At 38.4% G+C, this 18,649-nt stretch overlaps 1 protein-coding gene across 3 annotated transcripts in view; it reads right to left on the bottom strand.

The window, feature by feature from the left end:
• jade2 (jade family PHD finger 2) overlaps nucleotides 1-18,649 on the bottom strand; it is a 71,534-nt gene that overhangs the window by 52,645 nt on the left and 240 nt on the right. For 2 of the 3 annotated variants that reach the window (XM_077224804.1, XM_077224806.1), the window contains exons 1-4: nucleotides 18,173-18,361; nucleotides 7,690-7,753; nucleotides 4,210-4,295; nucleotides 2,830-2,987 (exon numbers count right to left, since the gene is read on the bottom strand). In XM_077224804.1, coding sequence (XP_077080919.1) covers nucleotides 2,830-2,987; nucleotides 4,210-4,295; nucleotides 7,690-7,753 — 308 coding nt within the window. In that variant the 5' untranslated portion in view covers nucleotides 18,173-18,361. Of the gene's footprint in view, nucleotides 1-2,829; nucleotides 2,988-4,209; nucleotides 4,296-7,689; nucleotides 7,754-18,172; nucleotides 18,362-18,649 lie in introns of those variants that run through there. The other variant, XM_077224805.1, reaches the window with a different exon arrangement.

Raw genomic sequence — 18,649 nt, 5'->3', positions numbered from 1 at the left:
CACTGAAGTTCATCAGCATTTTACAGTTTCATTTAAGAAAAACGTCTCGGGTTACGACTGTAACCCTTGTTCCCTGAGAAAGGGAACGAGAACTGCGTTGAATGACACTTTGGGGGAACGCCCCTCAGCGTAGCGGCTCTGAAGCATGAATGAAACTAAGCCAATCTTGATTGGTGTTGCGCAATGACGTAACGTGTGACGGCAGCGTAGCGGCTCTGAAGCATGAATGAAACTAAGCCAATCTTGATTGGTGTTGCGCAATGACGTAACGTGTGACGGCAGCGTAGCGGCTCTGAAGCATGAATGAAACTAAGCCAATCTTGATTGGTGTTGCGCCATGACGTAACGTGTGACGGCATGTGACGCCGGCACACAACAGAGTTAGCTTCCGTGATGAAGTAAGCGCGCCCAGGCAGGGGAAGGCATGGCGAAGGGACGCAGTTCTCGTTCCCTTTCTCAAGGAACAAGGGTTACAGTTGTAGTAACCCGAGACGTTCCCTTTCAAGAGAACTCTAACTGCGTCGAATGACACTTTGGGGGAATGAGTACCCACTATGCCACAACGAGTCCTGCCTGTCCCAGTGTGAAGCTGCGCACAGGCACACTTAGAACGAGAGCACAAGGGTGCCATGTGTAGATGAAATATCCAGGCTATAAAATCTAATGAAAGTGTGAGGAGTGGCCCATCCTGGTGCATCGCAGACTTCCTGGATTGGGGCCCCTGAAAGGAGGGCTCTAGAGGACGCCATGCCTCTAGTTGAATGAGCCCTCACGGCCAAAGGTGAAGGCAAACTGCGCACCAGATAGGCCATAGAAAAAGCCTGAACAATCCAGTTGCTAATGGTCTGCTTGGATGCGGGAAGCTCGTTCTTGGGTGACCGGGGAGCCCCTTCTTGCGTGACCCGAAACACACAAACAACTGGTCTGACTTCCGCCATGAAGAGGACCTCTGAATATACAATTTAAGAGCTCTGACAGGGCAGAGCAGATGAAGTCTCTCCTCATCCGCCAGAAACGTACGGGCAACTGCTGTCTCCCCAAAGGCCCATCACCCAGAGGAGCATGGAAAGCCGCAATAGCAGCCACGTACACCTCGAGTGTGGACGGGGTAAGACCAGCCGAGAAGCGATCCTGGAGAAACTCCTGCACTGAAGCCACCGGGCTGTTAACTAGGTCTACCTCACGCTCTCTACACCATACATTACACCAAACATTCCATTTTAGGCCGTACAATTTCCTTGTGGAGGGAGCTCTAGAGCTGAGTATGGTCTCTACTACTCCTGCTGACAGGCCGGCCGACCCACAGTTTCCATAATTCGGGCCGAGGGTGAAATATTGAGCCCTCCGCCTGTGTCAGCAGATCCCTCCTGATGGGAATCTCCCATGGAGGGCCGTCCTGGAGTGATATTATATCTGAGAACCATACTCAGGCCGGCCACAACGGGGCTACCAACCAGTAGACTGATCCCGTCGCGACGGACTCTCTGTAGAACTCCCGGGAGCAGAGCGATCGGGGGAAATGCATACAGACGCGGCCTCGGCCACGTCTGCACCATAGCATCCAGCACCAATGGGGGGATGTGTGAGGGAGAACCACAGTGGACAGTGTGTTGTCTGCATTTGGTAAATGTGCGAGGGGAGAGGGCTAAGGCGAACGGAAGAACCCGATATTGGTACGCTTTCCCCCGAAAGCGAACCTCAGGAACTTCCTGTGAGATGGAAGGATGGAAATATGCGTCCTTCAGATCTATTGTGACAAACCAATCCTCGGATTGAATTTGGTTGACGATGATGGGAATAGTAAGCATCTTGAGCCTTAACCTTCTAAGAGACCGGTTCAAGTGCCTGAGATCTATTATTGGACAGAACCCCCCATCCTTCTTTGGAACTATGAAGTAGCGGGTGTAAAACCCGGACTTCCTGTCTGGCGGAGGAATACGTTCTATGGCCTCCTTTAACAGCAGGGAGTTTACTTCCTGTTCCAAAACCCAACCCTGCTCTGGGTTGACTACAGTCCAGACCACCCCCTCTCGAGGCTGGCTTCGGGTATCAATCGGGATTCGTTTCCGACCCCCTGAAGCGGATCTCCGGCAGGGTTCGACCAAAAACGAATCTTGATGGGCGGACGCGATTGCTGCCTGGCCGCTGCCTGTGTATATATATATATATATAAATGCTTTGCAACAGACAGACAACACCAAACATGACTGACAACAACAGAGAGCGCTTGCTGAAGAACAGAAAGCTAACTCTGTTGTGTAGCGGCATCCTTTAGTGGCTTCTTCATATGTCGTCACACGTTACGTCATGACGCAACACCAATCAAGATTAGCTTAGTTTCATTCATGTTTCAGAGGCTGAGGGGCGTTCCCCCAAAGTGTCTTTCGACGCAGTACGAGTTCCCTCTAAAGGGAACTATCGTTATATCATTAACACACAGAAACACAAAAGGTCTTCACCACAACCCGTCAAAATAAAAGTTTGGTTTAATAATACTAACACTAATAATATTATCAAAAAATTATTTATAAATAAGGAATTATCACTTTTTTTTCTATGTTGTAATTTTAACAGTATGTTATCAGTAAATTTTAACAATTTTGTCAGACAGACAGACAGCGCATGTGGTTTGACAACAAAAAGTTTAATTTCATATAAAAGATCAATTAACTTAATGTTTTATTTCATACATCAATGGAAAGCTTATTTATACAGCTTTCAGATGATGTATGAATCTCAATTTCCAAAAATTGACCCATGTGACTGGTTTTGTGGTCCAGGGTCACATTTTGAGAACAGTATTTTCCCCTCGGTCTCCCAGGATCTCACCTGACCACCGGCTGGGGAATGGCCTCCACGCTGGCCGGCACCTGCACACCCTTCTCCCACTCCTGCCTCCAGGGGTCCGACAGGAAGTAGAACTCCTCCGTGCCCAGCTGGGCTGAATCTGGCAACTTCATGGCTGTGATGAAATCGGTCCGAAACACCTGAAAGAACATAACATAACATTGGCAACAGTCGTCACGGATGTTTTCTTCTGACATTTTCACCGGCACTGAAGCAAGAATGAAAGACTTTGCCATTTTCAAAAGCACTTAAAGATAAACTACACTAACAATCTTGCAGACCTTTCGCAAATGCTCTGTGAACACAACAGATCTGAAGAACTTCTATTTATTAACACAAAATCACACATTAAAAAACCCTACAAGTACATCAAATGTGTACAATACTCTCACATAAATCAAACAATATACCATATAGCTATTCTCAACGGCTTGTTTATATTATCATCGTATCGCCCAGCTCTAAACTGCTGAAATTGGACAATTAGGCATCAGGATATACAAACATTAACGTCACGAAACTGTATGCATATACTCTCAGTCATTTTTAAATAAAGTCTTAAAACTTTTTATTTCAGGATTGCTTTTATTTTACAGCTTGTGTTTGTTTTATCTTCTTTTGTACACCACTTTGGTCAACCTCGGTTGTTTTTAAATTGTGCTTTATAAATAAACTTTGTATTGTATTGTATTTTAATTTACTTAAATTGTTTTAATTTGTTGTCTATTAATTCAGTGTTATATCTTTTTTTGCTCTTTGTGTTTTAATTTATATCGTTGTGCTTCCTTGTATTGTAAAGCGCTTTGAGAATTAAATTTTAAAGGTGCTAAACAAAATAAATATATTATTATTATTATTTATATAAAATTACTCTATTTTTACTTTATTCAGTGAAGTTTTATTTACTTCACTGAAAATCTTGCCTTCCACCCAGTAGATTAATCTGTAGATTGTTTTTTTTATATACAAATCTTTACATTTGACTTAATTTGGGTTAGAGTTGAAATGTAATAAAAATGGACAACTCTTGTTTTTTTATAGAATATTGCAGTGTTTATTCTAAATGATTTATGGGTAAGCATCATTATTGTGTTAATAATGTTGAATCAGAATAAGATCCTCTTGCAGCATCTCTTCTCTGATGATGTGGGCGGGGCAACCTGTCACTCACATCACATGAGTTCAGCCAATAGCAAACCACAACCATCCAATCAATTCCCCACGGACACAATCAAGCCCCGCCCACATTAGTTCTTGTTCCAGAAGCGTTTCACTCGCATATACGGCACAATAGAGAAGATAAGACGAATGCAACTTCACTTTCACGATGGCTTTAAACTTGCTTGAAACATTATCTCTCACCTCAGATGGTTTCTTCTGCTCATGGCGTACCCATGTGCTATTGGTCCCTGTGTTCTTCGAAGACCGTGACCAGGTGGTCACATGACCTGCAAGAGATTGAAGTGTCACACCTGAACATACAGAGAATTCAATCATCATTTACTCGCCTTCATGTTGTTCCAAACCTGTATGACTTTCTTTTTGGTTTTGCAATGATATGAGGGTGAACAAATGACAGAAATTTGAGGTGAAAAATAAAATACAATAAACTTTCGGCATACTTGATAAACATCGGATAACACCAAAGTAAAAAAACAAAAACAAAAAAACAGATTTTATGTTTTCATTTAAAAATAAAAAGTAGCCTATTGTTTGATCTATGATTCAGTGAAAGGTTTTTTCATTGCTTTTAGTGTCAGTTAGCACAGAATTGATTAATTGTTGCATTAATGTATCACAAATGTCTAAGGCCTTTAAATGATCAACATTATCAAAAAGCTTGACGCAGCTTCAGTTTACTTGATTATACTCACATCTTTTTTTTAAAAGGTATCAAATATGATCATCAGGTTAATTTGTTCATCTCTCAAACATCATTGTGTTGCATTGTATTATATGTTTTAAAACTACAGAGCTTTGATCATTCAACTATTTAAAAATCATCTTACTAAGACATTATTGGCAGATATCAATATTTATATGCATTTTATACCAGTATCTGCTATATGGTTATAAAGATCTCATTGATCTCATTGGAAAGAGGTCCATAAAACAGCTGGAGAACAACATGTCACGTAGGGTATTCGATTTTGATTCACAGACTTGCAATTCGATTCCGATTCGATTTGATTCAATATTGATTGTTTTGGATATCAGGTACAATACATGGCAAATTTTCTCAAGGAAAACAAATCTCTTAACCAATGCTGTAAACTATGGAGTCAGTTCATTAGCCTACTATAATATTGAAGGTAAAAATTAACTGATTTGTAGCTTTACAAACACTTAAATTACACTTTTATTTACTTTTATAATAAGAAAGTAATATGAATTATAAACATTTTAATGGTGGCTGTCATGATTTATTCAAACATGCATTAAATATTGAAGAACATTAACAATTATAATTATAAAAATATAATTATAAAAATTATAATGAATATATTATCCCCTCTAGAGTTATTTTTTCTAGCTGACTAACAAGTTTATGGACACGTGTTTTTTCTGAGGTAAATGTGACGTTACATGACATTGTTTACAAGTTGTTTAACTGACGTCTTTCCACGGTTGAAACACTGATTCCATGTGACATGATACGAATTTCGATAAGTTGTTCCCTATCTTTTAACTCACGTTCAGATGCTCATTCATGTTTATTTGGTGCTGTAACTGGTATTATTAAGGCGGAAGAGAAGATCATGTGCGCTCCGCCAGAGCGATCTCGCGCCACAGCACCAAAACGGTATTTATGTTTTTGAATTTCGTAATAAAATGGACGTAATTCGAATTTTGAGACTTTATTTCATATCAATAGTAACAAAGCACAAAGATTATTGCGTTTATTGGATTGGATGCACGCTACAATGTTCCATTCATTCATCAAATAAAACAGGATGACTAATCGATTCTTGAGATTTAAGAATCGATATTGGTTCGTAAAAATGAGAATCGATTAATATTGAGAAATCGATATTTTTTACCCAGCCCTAATGTCACGTAACATTACATTTACCTCAAGAAAGCCATTTAAAGACCATAGCACGTTAGTTGGAGTATTTTGCTAAATATGATATCTATATTACATATTTATTATATTTCTACCAATATCATTAAAATATTATATTGTTGTTATTATAAAAACACATTATATTTAATTTGAGATGTTATTATTAACCTTAATAATAGTACCAGCTGACAGGGCTCTTTATGTTTACAACATTAGGTGAGATATTTCTTTTTGGAGAACAATTAACATAACACATTATCGTATCTACTGTCCCTAATATTTATCCAAAGGAATCGATATTGAAGTTGTCAGTGTCCTCTATTTTTCACTGCTTGAGAACATGGGTTGAATCCGAAAACGCCCCCCTAAACCCTCATTCACTAATTGAAGGCAAAATGAGAAATGTTGCTGTGCAATAGACTGAAATAAGTTTAAAAATAAAACTAATTCAAAATCAAAATTTGAATAAAACTAAATAAAAAAATTAAATAACACTCCAGGTCTCCGCACCAGTCACGTAACTGAAAACTATGAAAGCCGTGTGACCGGCCAACCGGTAAAAAAAATAATACATTAAAGAAATGATTCCCTCTGATTTTCTGTTTCATTAATAAAGTTAGCCTACTCGCAGCAGTCTCGCATGCGCTTAGAGCTCGTGTGAATTGCACGTATAAAATGAAGTTAAGGAACAACCACGATCCATCAGGAAACGATCCATCAGGAATTTCACTGCGCTTCATGAAGAGTTTTTCTTTTGCGTGAAGAATCCGCTCGCCGGAGATGTGTTAAAAGATAGCGGAGTGCATTCATGATTACAGGGCTACCGGTATAATAATCATCCTGGCGCCGGGTCTGAGTGACTCATTTACTCTCTTACCTGTGTTCTGTGATTAACATTAGTGACACTTTAAGACCAGCCGCTGCTGACAGAGACGCGATCTGACACTCGTCGCATTTTCCCAAGTTCATTTAAGACTTTATGTAAATCATTTAGGAGTACTGTTATGAGGACACTCGACAAAACGGACATTTTGGCATAATTTGTGTGTGTTATGGCTATGGTTTGTTCAAGCCCGAAAGTTAACTCGATACTGATGCGCATCTTTTCCTTGGGTCGTGTGTGTGTGTAATAGGCAGGTCTTAACGGATACTGCGTAATTGCGTTAAATATTTTAACTGCTTTAAACTTTTTTTTTTGCGGTGCCGCGGTGGGCAAGTCATGAAACCGTTGTTGCGACTGAACACAGTGTAACACCGGTAACACCGACTATCGTAGCAAGCCTAATGTAAGCACAATATCGCAGTGGAGATCGCTAAACGTGCCAGATTGCACAGATTAAGTAAAACACCGGCTGAACATGTAAAAGAAATACTCTTTTTGGGGGATTTAAGCTATTTACATCTGGCAACTACAAACATCTACGCTAGTGTTGACTTGACGCAAATGTAAAAAAAAAAAAAAAAGGCGTTTTCAGGATAAATAATGAGTAGGCAAATATCGCCACGATTATTTAAAACTAATCGAGAGAGGCAGATATCGTTATCGCGATTAAAATATGATTAATCATGCAGGCCTAGTTACACCCCTAAAAACGACACACTCGAGCGCAGACGAAGCCCAGTAAAACATTCATTTATACACTCGGCATCTTGCTGCACAACTCCGGGTCGGATCGCATCTGCTGATGAACACACACACACACTTCTCCACACGTAAATAAAGCTCTCGCTGAGCAGAAGCCATGTGTTTTCCTCCATCTGTGTTTATCACTCACTGTCAGTGGTGTCGGAGTCGTTGCTGCTGGTGGAGTACTTCCTCCTCTTCATCTCACTCTCCATCTGACAGGGAAGAAGAAGGGATGAACAATATCAGACCCAGTGAAGATGACAGAAACACGTGTGTGTGTGTGTGTGTGTGTGTGTGTGTACAGACAGGAGAGGAAACACTTCACTGGCTGTTGGCAGATTAATGTGGCCATGAAACTTTTCCTTCATCACTTTACAAGAGACTGAGAATCGCACTCGCTGGTCCAGATGCCTTCATGACAAGCAGGGCTGCACGATTTAGGGGGAAATCTAATCGCAATGTATTTACATTTTAAATTAAATATTAGGGATGTACGATATATCGGCTACGATATGATCACTATGATATATGATCATTTTTTTATGTTATTGTTATCGGCCTGATAAGAAAATTCGGTTGTTAGGCCTATATTAAAGCTGATAAATAATGTATTATTTCCTTCAGCTGAAGACACTTTTGAACTGCTTGAAATATGATTGGATATAAGAAATTTGCATCGGCTTTCAAATATAAAGAATTATCGGTAAGGGCCAAATGATTGGAATCACTTCAAAAAAGGAAAATACAGTAAAGTGCTACATGTGAAGCACACGTCTGACATAAAATTCAAATTATACATTAACATTTTAATTGTGGGTTTGGGACGTGGCTTTTAATGGTGAGACTTTTCTTTTTCTAATCAGGCTCTCAAAAATTATATAAAAATTTGGATTCATATTGATCAGCCACAGCCAATATACCGGTTATCGGCTTTCAAATATAAAGAATTATCGGTATAGGCCAAGATTTTCATATCGTGCATACCTATAAAATATAAAATGTATTTTAAATTGCGATTTAACATTTGGTTTAAACTAAATTCCAGGTTTGCTGTGCTTGGTTGTAGGTCTGCACAATTTGGCCAAAATTTTGTGATTATGCATCAATATAGCTTAAAAAAAAAAATATAGTAATAATTATGATTATTACTTAAAAGAAATCATCAAACTTATACAATTATTAAACTTATAGGCCTACAACATTTTAAAAAAAACATTCTATGAAATTGTTTTTTTAACACAAATTCTGTTTTGTTTTTTCTGTGATCAAATAAAGAAATAAAATACCAATTTAATTTCTTTTAATCATGACATTTAACTTTTTTTTTTATCAAACAACGTGCTGCACAATTTACTTTACTGTTACTGCGGCCCAGTGTCACAAAAAAGACTTTTAAATGTCCTTTCGTTTGTGATCTTTCTATCTTTTTCTAAATAAAAACCGGTAGGAATTTATTCCCTTTTTTATATTTTTGTCTATTTAAATTATATTTACAAACTCACCACACACACTAATAGCCAATAACTGTCATTTATTGAAAGCCATTTTTTTTCTGCAAAAGATGACACCTTGCACATTGTTTTTGGAAATTTTACAGTCAAAAAAACTAAATATGTGAAAAAAAAACAATTTTTGCTTCAGGTTCTAAAGGGTTAACAAGACACAGGTGAAAACAATGAGGACTAATGAGGGGAAGCAAGACAACTACAAAACTAGACATCCAAACAAACAGAGAATGAACGTGACAGAATGAAAGCATGCTGGGATGGGTACAGCTCTGCGGCACGAGCTGTGTGTGTGTGTGTGTGTGTAGATAGCTGGATGTGTCCAGAGAGAAAGTGAGCGTGAACAGGAGTATTCTGGGTGAGAGAGAATAGACTGCAGTCCCCCAGGGAGAGAGAGAGAGATCTTCAGCTGTTCTCTCCTGCACAGCACAGCCAATGCTGCTATTTATAGGAATATAGAAAGAGACACTGTCAAACCAGACGAACACACACACACACACACACACACACACACACACACACACACACACACACACACACACACACACACACCATCAGGCTAACAGAACCATCTGTGTTACCATCAGACCAATGATGTTACCACGGCCCTGTTTACACCTGTAACTCTGGTGTTATAGAATGAGGCCGATTGTGAGTGAGGCTCACCGAACAAAAAGAGAGCTTGTGAACAGTTTTGATTTTTTATTTTATAAAAAGATTTTTATTATATATATATATATATATATATATATATATATAACTGGATGGATGATAAAAACAAATCTAAGTGTCTTGTATCTAAGTGCTTATATAATAATTGTCCTGCTATAATAATCCACTGCTCTACTACACACATGCATCTCAATATATGAGGACATGAACTAGAGCCCTATGAAATCTGTTGTATTTTTTATTGTATTGCTGCCGTTTTGCCGCTGAACTGTGTCACAGCTCATTACCATAAAGTTGAGCTACTTTCAACTTTCTGATTGACGCTCTGGTCACTCAAAACCCCCAAAACGCGACGGCGATGGATTTGACGCTCCTTGCAGCTGAGAGAAGCCAGCTTCCATTGAAAATGAATGACTTCCGGTAACTTTGGAAGCTCAAGTCAGAGGCGGTGTGAACGTACAGTAAGATGCTGATTGGTCCAACACACGCAAAACACCAGTACCCGCCATTTTAGAAAAGCTGCGTCCTTTTTCCTCCACGAACATGGAAAACAGTGATAGATGAGCCCCTCAACCTTTACGCTAAGCATAAAATCCATCGCGACTTTGAGGGACCAAGCGCAACATGATTATGATTTCTGCTCAGCTAGCAAACATTAACCGCACGGCAAACGCATATAGTTCCTATAACTGCCGGTGCAAAAGCCCCTATTATTATACCATGTATTTTTATTAATTTTTTTATTTAAAGAAGAAACCAAGCCAGCTGACATTTGAGCCTTAATGTTATAGAAAAGCAATAAAAGTTCTTCAGGAAGAGTGTTTTCAGTAGTGGTCGACCAATATATCGCCACGGCCGATATATCGGCCGATATTTGGCTTTTTTAAAATATCGGCATCGGCCGATACGTTTTTCTGATTGGCCGATGTGTTGGAAGCGGGACTTTTATTTTGACGGCGCTAAGGACTTTTATTTTGACGGGCGGCGCTGAGAACACCAGCACCTGAGAAGAGAACACAGCGCTCACTCACATTCTCCGTCTTTATTAGTTTACGATCTCTGTCAGTCAGATCTAATATTTTGTTAGACAGAACCGGTGGCTACAGAACTGGTCAAAGAAAGTAAATGGTATGTGAAAAAGTAATACGTTTGCTTTTATATTATTTGTAACCGAAAAGGCAAACAATCAGCCTAAAATACTTTATCATTTACTGTCAACATTCAGCAAATGCGCATCTACATCATTTAAACAAATCTCTGAATATCTAATAAACATTTAATTTCACAAACCTTGCAGTTTTAATCGAATCCAGCTGTGATATCTTGTGAAGTGTGCATTTGTAGCCTGCATAAACGTGTTCCTGCGAGTGACGGTCCGTGCGAAGCGAGTGAATGCGAACAGAAGATCAGCTTCACAGGAGACGCGATCGAAACACTTTAAATCCTTCATTTTAAAATATGCTGTGCTATATCCAGTGGCCCACTGTGTCATATTCATGTCGTTTTCACTGTGTGCTGTATGTAAAATTAACGTTACCTTGTCAAAAGTCAAAGTAAAAAAAAAAGTCTTTATTTGAAAAAATATGATTATCAGTGATTACTGATTAATTACCAGATTACTGAGTGCCCTGTTACAGTGTTTACTTCCTTTTTATTCACATATTCATATATTTTTAAACAATTACTTTATTTGTGAAAAATTCTGTAATAGGATTGCAGATTCAAGAAGTTGCCATCTAGTATAGGGCCTAAGCATGTTTATTTTAAAGATTTTTAAATATGTATTAAATTGATCAAATTTATTAAATATTGATTTATATAAATCTAAAGTGTGTATATATATATATATATATATATATATATATATATATATATATATATATAAATATCTGCTTTATATCGGCCATCGGCCACCCTGCTCTCTAAGATATCGGCATCGGCAATCAAAAAACCCATATCGGTCGACCACTAGTTTTCAGCTTGTTTTTTATTTTTATATAAAATTATGACATGCATTTGCTTCAATCAATGGAATAAAGCTTTTCAAAACATCATTCAAAGTAAATTGATATATTCACAATTAATAATCGCAATTAAAATTAAGGGAATAAATCGATAATTATGATTTTTGTCTCCTCTACGTCATACCGCCCAGCTCTAGTCACAATATTCATGCGCAGAATAAAGGGGCGGGGCCTGGTTGAGTTAGTTAATAGTGTGTTAAACCTGGCGGTTATGGGAAGGGGCGGGACATTTCCCAAACACACTCAAAGCGCTCGACCAATCACAACACACTGATCCAGCCGACCAATCAGAGCACAGTGTGCTTTTCAGAAGGAGGGGCTTCATAGAGACAGGAAGTAAACAGAGCGTTACTGACAGACTGGGAAGAGAGGAGACGCAACAATGGAGAATATGAGGAAAATAATCAACATTTAAGCTGGAAAACCTGTATAGAGTCTGAAACAACATCAATTGAATTTCCAAATTCAATTAATTAGACATGCTTTTTGATTATAAAAATTTTATAAAATTGGAAAACAGAAAAAAAAAAACAGAAAACATTGAATTTGGGGAAAAAAATACAACCGTTTTCATCTCAAAGATGATCAGACAAAAACCTCTCTGGGTGAAAACACTGGAGACGTCATCCTAACATCAGGACCACATCCATCTCTCAAAAACATTTAATCCGTCACACGCGCACACACAGTCACACACTGCCCTAATAATGGCACGCGTGACACATCCACGAAGATGGGGAACCTCAGAGGCAGAACTCACACAGGCAGAGCTTCATTCATGAATAACTCCCACACCCAATGAGAAACGCACACTGCTACCCATGTGACTGGCTCGCCTCCTTCTCCACCAATCACAAGACAGCTGCCAACCACACTGAACAGATATAGCTGTTCTACAAGCAGTTTAAGATATTGTTAACTTGGGCAAATAAACTGATGCAACTGTTGTCAAACCCCTTTACAACACAAATACCAAAAAAAGAAAAATATATAAAAATAGACAAGTAAAAGTATTTTTAAAAATCACAAGGAGGTTTTACTGATATATTTTAGCTTTGGATGCGCTGAAAATAATCGGCCGAAAATGTCATTTTCTTGGCATTGGCCATTAAAAAAACAATATCGGTCGACCACTAATTAAGACGGTCACCTGCCGCCACCTATTGGCGGTTTAGTATCATTGCATTTTTTTTTTTTTGTATATTCAAACATTTTAAAACATTAATCTCATAACATTAGGCTATTTTTTTGCAGTTGCAGTTTTGCAGTGTAAATTATTTAATTTGATTTGTAACAGCCCCGTTTTATAATTATAACTGAATTTATTGATCAAATTGACATAAAAGATTAATCTCTTTCATCTTTGTTCTATATTAAATTAGTTTTTGGTTGCTTGTAATTAAGTTTATATGTTCTTATTTTATTACTGAGTGTTTGCTTTTCTATATAGTTGACTTTAATAAAGTCTTTGGCTATAGTAGTTTTGCTGTAATATCGAAAATGTCACTGGTAGGCCTATGTAAAATTTTGTACCTTATTTATTTGACTAAAGGTTACAGGGGTCAAAACAACAAAAGCAATTACAATTTAAACTCATATCAGCGCCAACACTGATCCTGCATACCCCTTAGCAAATCTGCAGTTGCTGCTCCGCGGTGTGACGCTCCACTCAATATTACGCTCTATGCTAGCGGTTAAATGGATCGTAGTTGATCCGTACGGACCAGGCCCCATTTGGTACTCGCGCTCTCTTTTCTGTGCGCACAGCAGAGCCGCACACACACGAAGAGCGCGCACACAGAGAGATGCGTTTGTGCGCTTTAACGGACCCCGGACTACAAGTGTTGGCCCAGATCCGGCCCACATCTGGGCTGTGTGGAATCCACGTGTACCGGATTTGTGCCGACACTATGTTGCTGTCTGGGACACATACACGCAAAATTATGTAAAAATACCAGTCTCAGCAAGTATTCTCGTAAACCGTTGGAAAATGAACATTAAGAAAGAAATCTGATGTGCATCATTATATTGGATTTGTGCATTCATATATATATATATATATATACATAGGCCTATTTATTATGTAAGGGATAATGTAGAGCGAGGCGGTTGTTATAGCGAATACAACCCCCACAGGTTGGGTCTTGAATCAGCCTGAATGGGGTTGCATTCGCTACAACAACCGCCTCGCTCTACATTATCCCGCTTATTACATGGCTACCTACCAAATAAATCAATAATTTGACACAAAATATTTATTTTAAAAACGATTTTATTGCTCCAGAGTGAACAGAACTGTGCGCGTTTGCACAGGCATGCATAATTGGTGGTTGTGCGGAGCAACACTGTTTTGTTATTGTGCGCTGAATTGGCGCTAATTTGAGAACGAAACTAATTTTTTTTACATCGCTTATAAAAAGCTGGTGCAGCAGTGTGCACTTCACTTTTAAATTAGCGTCAATTCATCCTTCGCATGGAGTTTGATGCGATCTGACAAATCAAAATCCTCCATATTTTGTGCGACAAAGCAGTCAGGAGAGTTAGTAGATTTGAACTTGGCTTTAACTGAGGCAATCTCTCACGTCACGACACATTAGAGCCACAAAACGGCAGGACTATTTATTGTTTCATTTTCTTTGACTGACCAAATTGGAAAGTTGAGACTTTGTTTCATATTAAATATTACCTGCTCGGTCCTGTCTGTCAGCCCGTTGTCAGTGTCCTTGTAGGCTACGTGAGTTGCACGTATAAAATGAAGTTAACGAACAAACATGATCCATCAGGAAACGCCATAGATCGCTGAATTTCACTGCACTTCATGAAGAGTTTTTCTTTTGCGTGAAGAAGCCGCTCGCCGGAGATGTGTTAAACGATAGCGGAGTGCATTCATGATTATTAGGCTGACGGTATAATACTCCTGGCGCCGGGTCTGAGTGAGTAATTTACTCTCTAGCCTTTGTTCTGTGATTAACATTAGTGACACTTTAAGACCAGCCGCTGCTGACAGAGACGCGATCTGACACGCGTCCCATTTTCTCACTAATCTCTACGTTAATTTAAGACTTTATTTAAATCATTTAATACTGCTCTTATGAGGATACTCGACAAAACGGACATTTTGGCATAATTTGTGTGTGTTATGGTTTGTTCAAGCCCAAAAGAGAACTCGATACTGACGTGCGTATTTTCTGTGGGTCGCGCGCGCGCGCGTAATAGGCAGGACTTATAGCGCGGTCTCTTTAGCCTTGTCGCGCTTAAAAGCATTCACATTAATAAGAGCGTGATCATACAACGCTAGTCAACGGGTGACAGAAAAAAACGGATACTGCGTAATTGCGTTAATTATTATAACGCTTTTTTTTTTAAAAGCCGGTGTTGCGACTGAACACCGTGTAACACCGGTAACACCGACTACCGTAGCAAGCCTAAACCAAGCCAAGTAATACATTTTTATATTACTTGATTTTTTTTTTATTCAGTATCATTAAAATTATTATTTCATTAAAAAAGTCTAATCTAATCATTTAATTTGATGTTGTAGAATAAAACGTGAAAACATCTTGAGCTTCAATACACACCTAATTTCAGACATTTAACCATAAACCCATTCAAAAAACCCATTGACTTCAGAACGATGGAACCGGAACTGTAAAAATGCTAATTCTCTTCAGGGAAAACCAATCAAGGAAAACATATCAGAGCTCGACATTAACGCTTGTCCGGGACACGTGTGTTTTTTTGAAGGGACAAGTGAAAGAGAATTGTACTTGCCCAACCGGACAAATGCCCTGATTAAAACAAATTATTTTCAATATCAAAAAAATAAAATAAAAAATAACTAGGGAAACACAGAAAACGCGAGGATGAATCTGATTTTATTTCATTTAATGAATAAGTGCGATTGATAGCCTATAGTTGATAATAATACTGACGGTAACAAAGTTGCGCTGTTGAGGCTAGCGCAGTTATTTATAACATATTAAACAGTAAAGAAACATCACACGACCAGAGTGCTGTTTTCCTGAATACAATCACGATTGAAACCGAGACACTGACTTCATAACAGTTCAATAAACAAATAGTTAAAATTAAGTCACATACATTTTAGACGCAATGACCGTTTTTGTTCTGTTTCAGCAGTGAAAAATAGTTCCAAACAAAGATCACAGCAGAACCATAACGCATCTCACAGGAACACACACATGTTTCCTTACTGAATGATTCAGCGTTTAGAATGAATCGGTCAAGTCAAAGATTCAATTAGCCATAAACTGCCTCATTCTGAACAAATCAGCCATTTGAACAAATCGTTTGAATGAATGACTCAATGACTCGCTCATTAAGACGGTCGCCTGCCGCCTCCTACTGGCGGTTTAGTTTCAAAGTATCATTCCTTATTTGTCATAATCTCATTTAAAACCCTCTGGGGTCCTTCGGTCCAAATGGACCCGACGCATTTAAATATATATATTTTTTTAAATCATAGCTTCATCAGAATGGTCTGAAATTTGGTGACTTTTTTGGTACTTGGTATATGAACATCCAAAAAAATTGGGGACAGGATTTGAATAATCTAAGTGGTTGTAAAAAAAATTGTCACACTCAGGACCTTCGGGTCCAAATGGACCCGGATAGGAAATCAATGGCAAATTGGCAAAAATGTGAAAATACCGAGTTTTTTTGTGCGTACAGTCTACAAATCAGCCACGATCCAGAAAAAAGTACACAACAGTGAAGGGGTGAATCTATAAAACATCAAGAGTGCAAAACAGACACATCCACACAGACACACACACACACACACACAAACACACTTTTATACATAAACAAACCAATAAATTCAGATTACCTATGTGTTTTGCATTTTTAAAATGCTCAGTTCGTCCACCAGATGGCATCCATCTCATTACAAAAATTGCTTTCATGAGGTCTAGGCTTGACTCTAAAATGAAATACAGCTTTAAAAAAAATTTAACATTTTTTTTTTTTTTTTAATAATTTTCTAGTATATTCAATGGGGGGCAAACTGGGGGGAAATGGGTCATATGTATTGCATAAATATTAATTATAAATCATAAAATTCTCAAAACACCAAAAAAAAGAAAAGAAAAAATATTATAAAAAACAAGTAAAAAAAAAAAATTAAGATTTTCTTTTAATAAATATGAATCCCACCCTTCCGCCCATTTGGACCCGAAGGTCCTGAGTGTGACTCTGAAATGAAGGACCCCAGAGGGTTTTAATACAGTTGTTATTTTCAATGTAAATTATTTAATTTGATTTGGCAACAGCCTAGTGTCTTGTTATTCTAATTGAATGTATTGATCAAATTTAAGAATTTGAAATGAAAGATGGAACATACATTTAATAAAATTAGGGAAAAAATGCCCTTTATAAAGGTAAAAAGAATTATTCTGATAAGAGTGTTTTCCAACAGTGATGTAATGAAACATTGACAATTTAAGTTTGAAGGGAGTAAAGCCTCTCTTTAGGCTATTACGGAAATGTAATTTTGCCAAAAGAAGAACTTTTATTTTAAATAAATTTTATTTTTAAATCAGCCTACTTCAGTGTGATATGTTACCATATTATCATGCTTAAAACTGGGTATTTGATTAATTGTAATGTGATGATCAGATGCAGATATCAATATCAAAGAATATCATAGGTTTTTATCACCTCCGTCTCCTTTTGAGCCAGGAAAACCCCTGCATTTAAAGCAAATACTGTATATTGATGCACGGGAAAATCATTTATAACAAATGCCACAATATTCCTATAAAAAATAAGAACCGCCAATTTTGATTTCATGGTGACTCTATATTTTTCTTATTTATTACTTTTAACTGTAGGCATTTGAAATTGAAAACTAGACTAGCAAAACACTATTGAGTACCGATATTGTTAAGATAAAATAATGAGGTATAAATATGAAACGCGTTTTCCCGCTGCTCACACGCAGCCACGCCCCCTCCACACGCGTCACGAGCAGACTGTAGGGGGCGTGGCCGATGACCCGCAGGGCTTGTTAGTGAATCTCTTCGCAGAAACATGCTAGGCCATCCAGCGTTTATAACTTAACGGTACTAAAACAAACACTAATTTCATCTTAAACAGATATAATGTGAGCGCACTGCACTTTCAAATAACTTTAGAATAATCAGGTGTACTCAGCGGAGTAAAAGCTCTACCTCCCTAAGACTATCATTGCTCGAAATAGTTTATCAATAATGACAGACAGGTCGAAAACAGACACATTTGCGATCATGACTGAAGCATATCGCTTCAGTTCGTGAGGATGTGCGTCTCTATCTCAGAATGAGGCTGCAGAATTCAGTCAAACTTAAATCTAATGTAACCTACACGCAGATCAAACGCCCATCCTGAAACTGCGTGATACTAGAAAAGATGGCACATTCTTTCGCTTTACCTTATTTGCGGTTTGCACAAGAGGGCGTGATGTCCTCGATGCACAGAAATCAGCGGATCATGATCATCTGAGGCCAGGCACATGTATGTCTCTCAGCATCCGTGTGACAGATGATTTCCCCTGCACAGCCCGAATAAAAGTTACAGTCGGCGGGTTTAATCCACATTAAATGGCGTCCTGCGCCGCGGTCCGTCGAGTTGCTTAAATCGCAGTTTCCACACTTCTTATAGCAACGTTCATCTGTTCGTCATCCGTAAAATTGTTTCTGAGGAAAGCATTTCCTCACATCCCTGCAAAGTGAAGCGCACTAACTGCTCCAATGACGTGACAAGCCATCGAGTTTAACGTCCAAAAACCGTCTAAATTTCGTTTCCGTCCAATGAGGCGTTTTACATTCTGTTTTTGTTTGTTTGTTTGTTTGTTTCCGCGTAAACAAGACCGACTGAGGTGCGGGATCGCAACATTAAGATCACACTT

This window comes from Siphateles boraxobius, unplaced genomic scaffold (genome assembly GCF_051911475.1).
Source record: "Siphateles boraxobius isolate OS27281-9 unplaced genomic scaffold, OSU_SipBor_1 92, whole genome shotgun sequence".
Taxonomy (NCBI): Eukaryota; Metazoa; Chordata; class Actinopteri; order Cypriniformes; family Leuciscidae; genus Siphateles; species Siphateles boraxobius.
The sequence above is the reverse complement of the archived record's forward strand: the minus strand, read 5'-3'. Positions and strand labels throughout refer to the sequence as shown.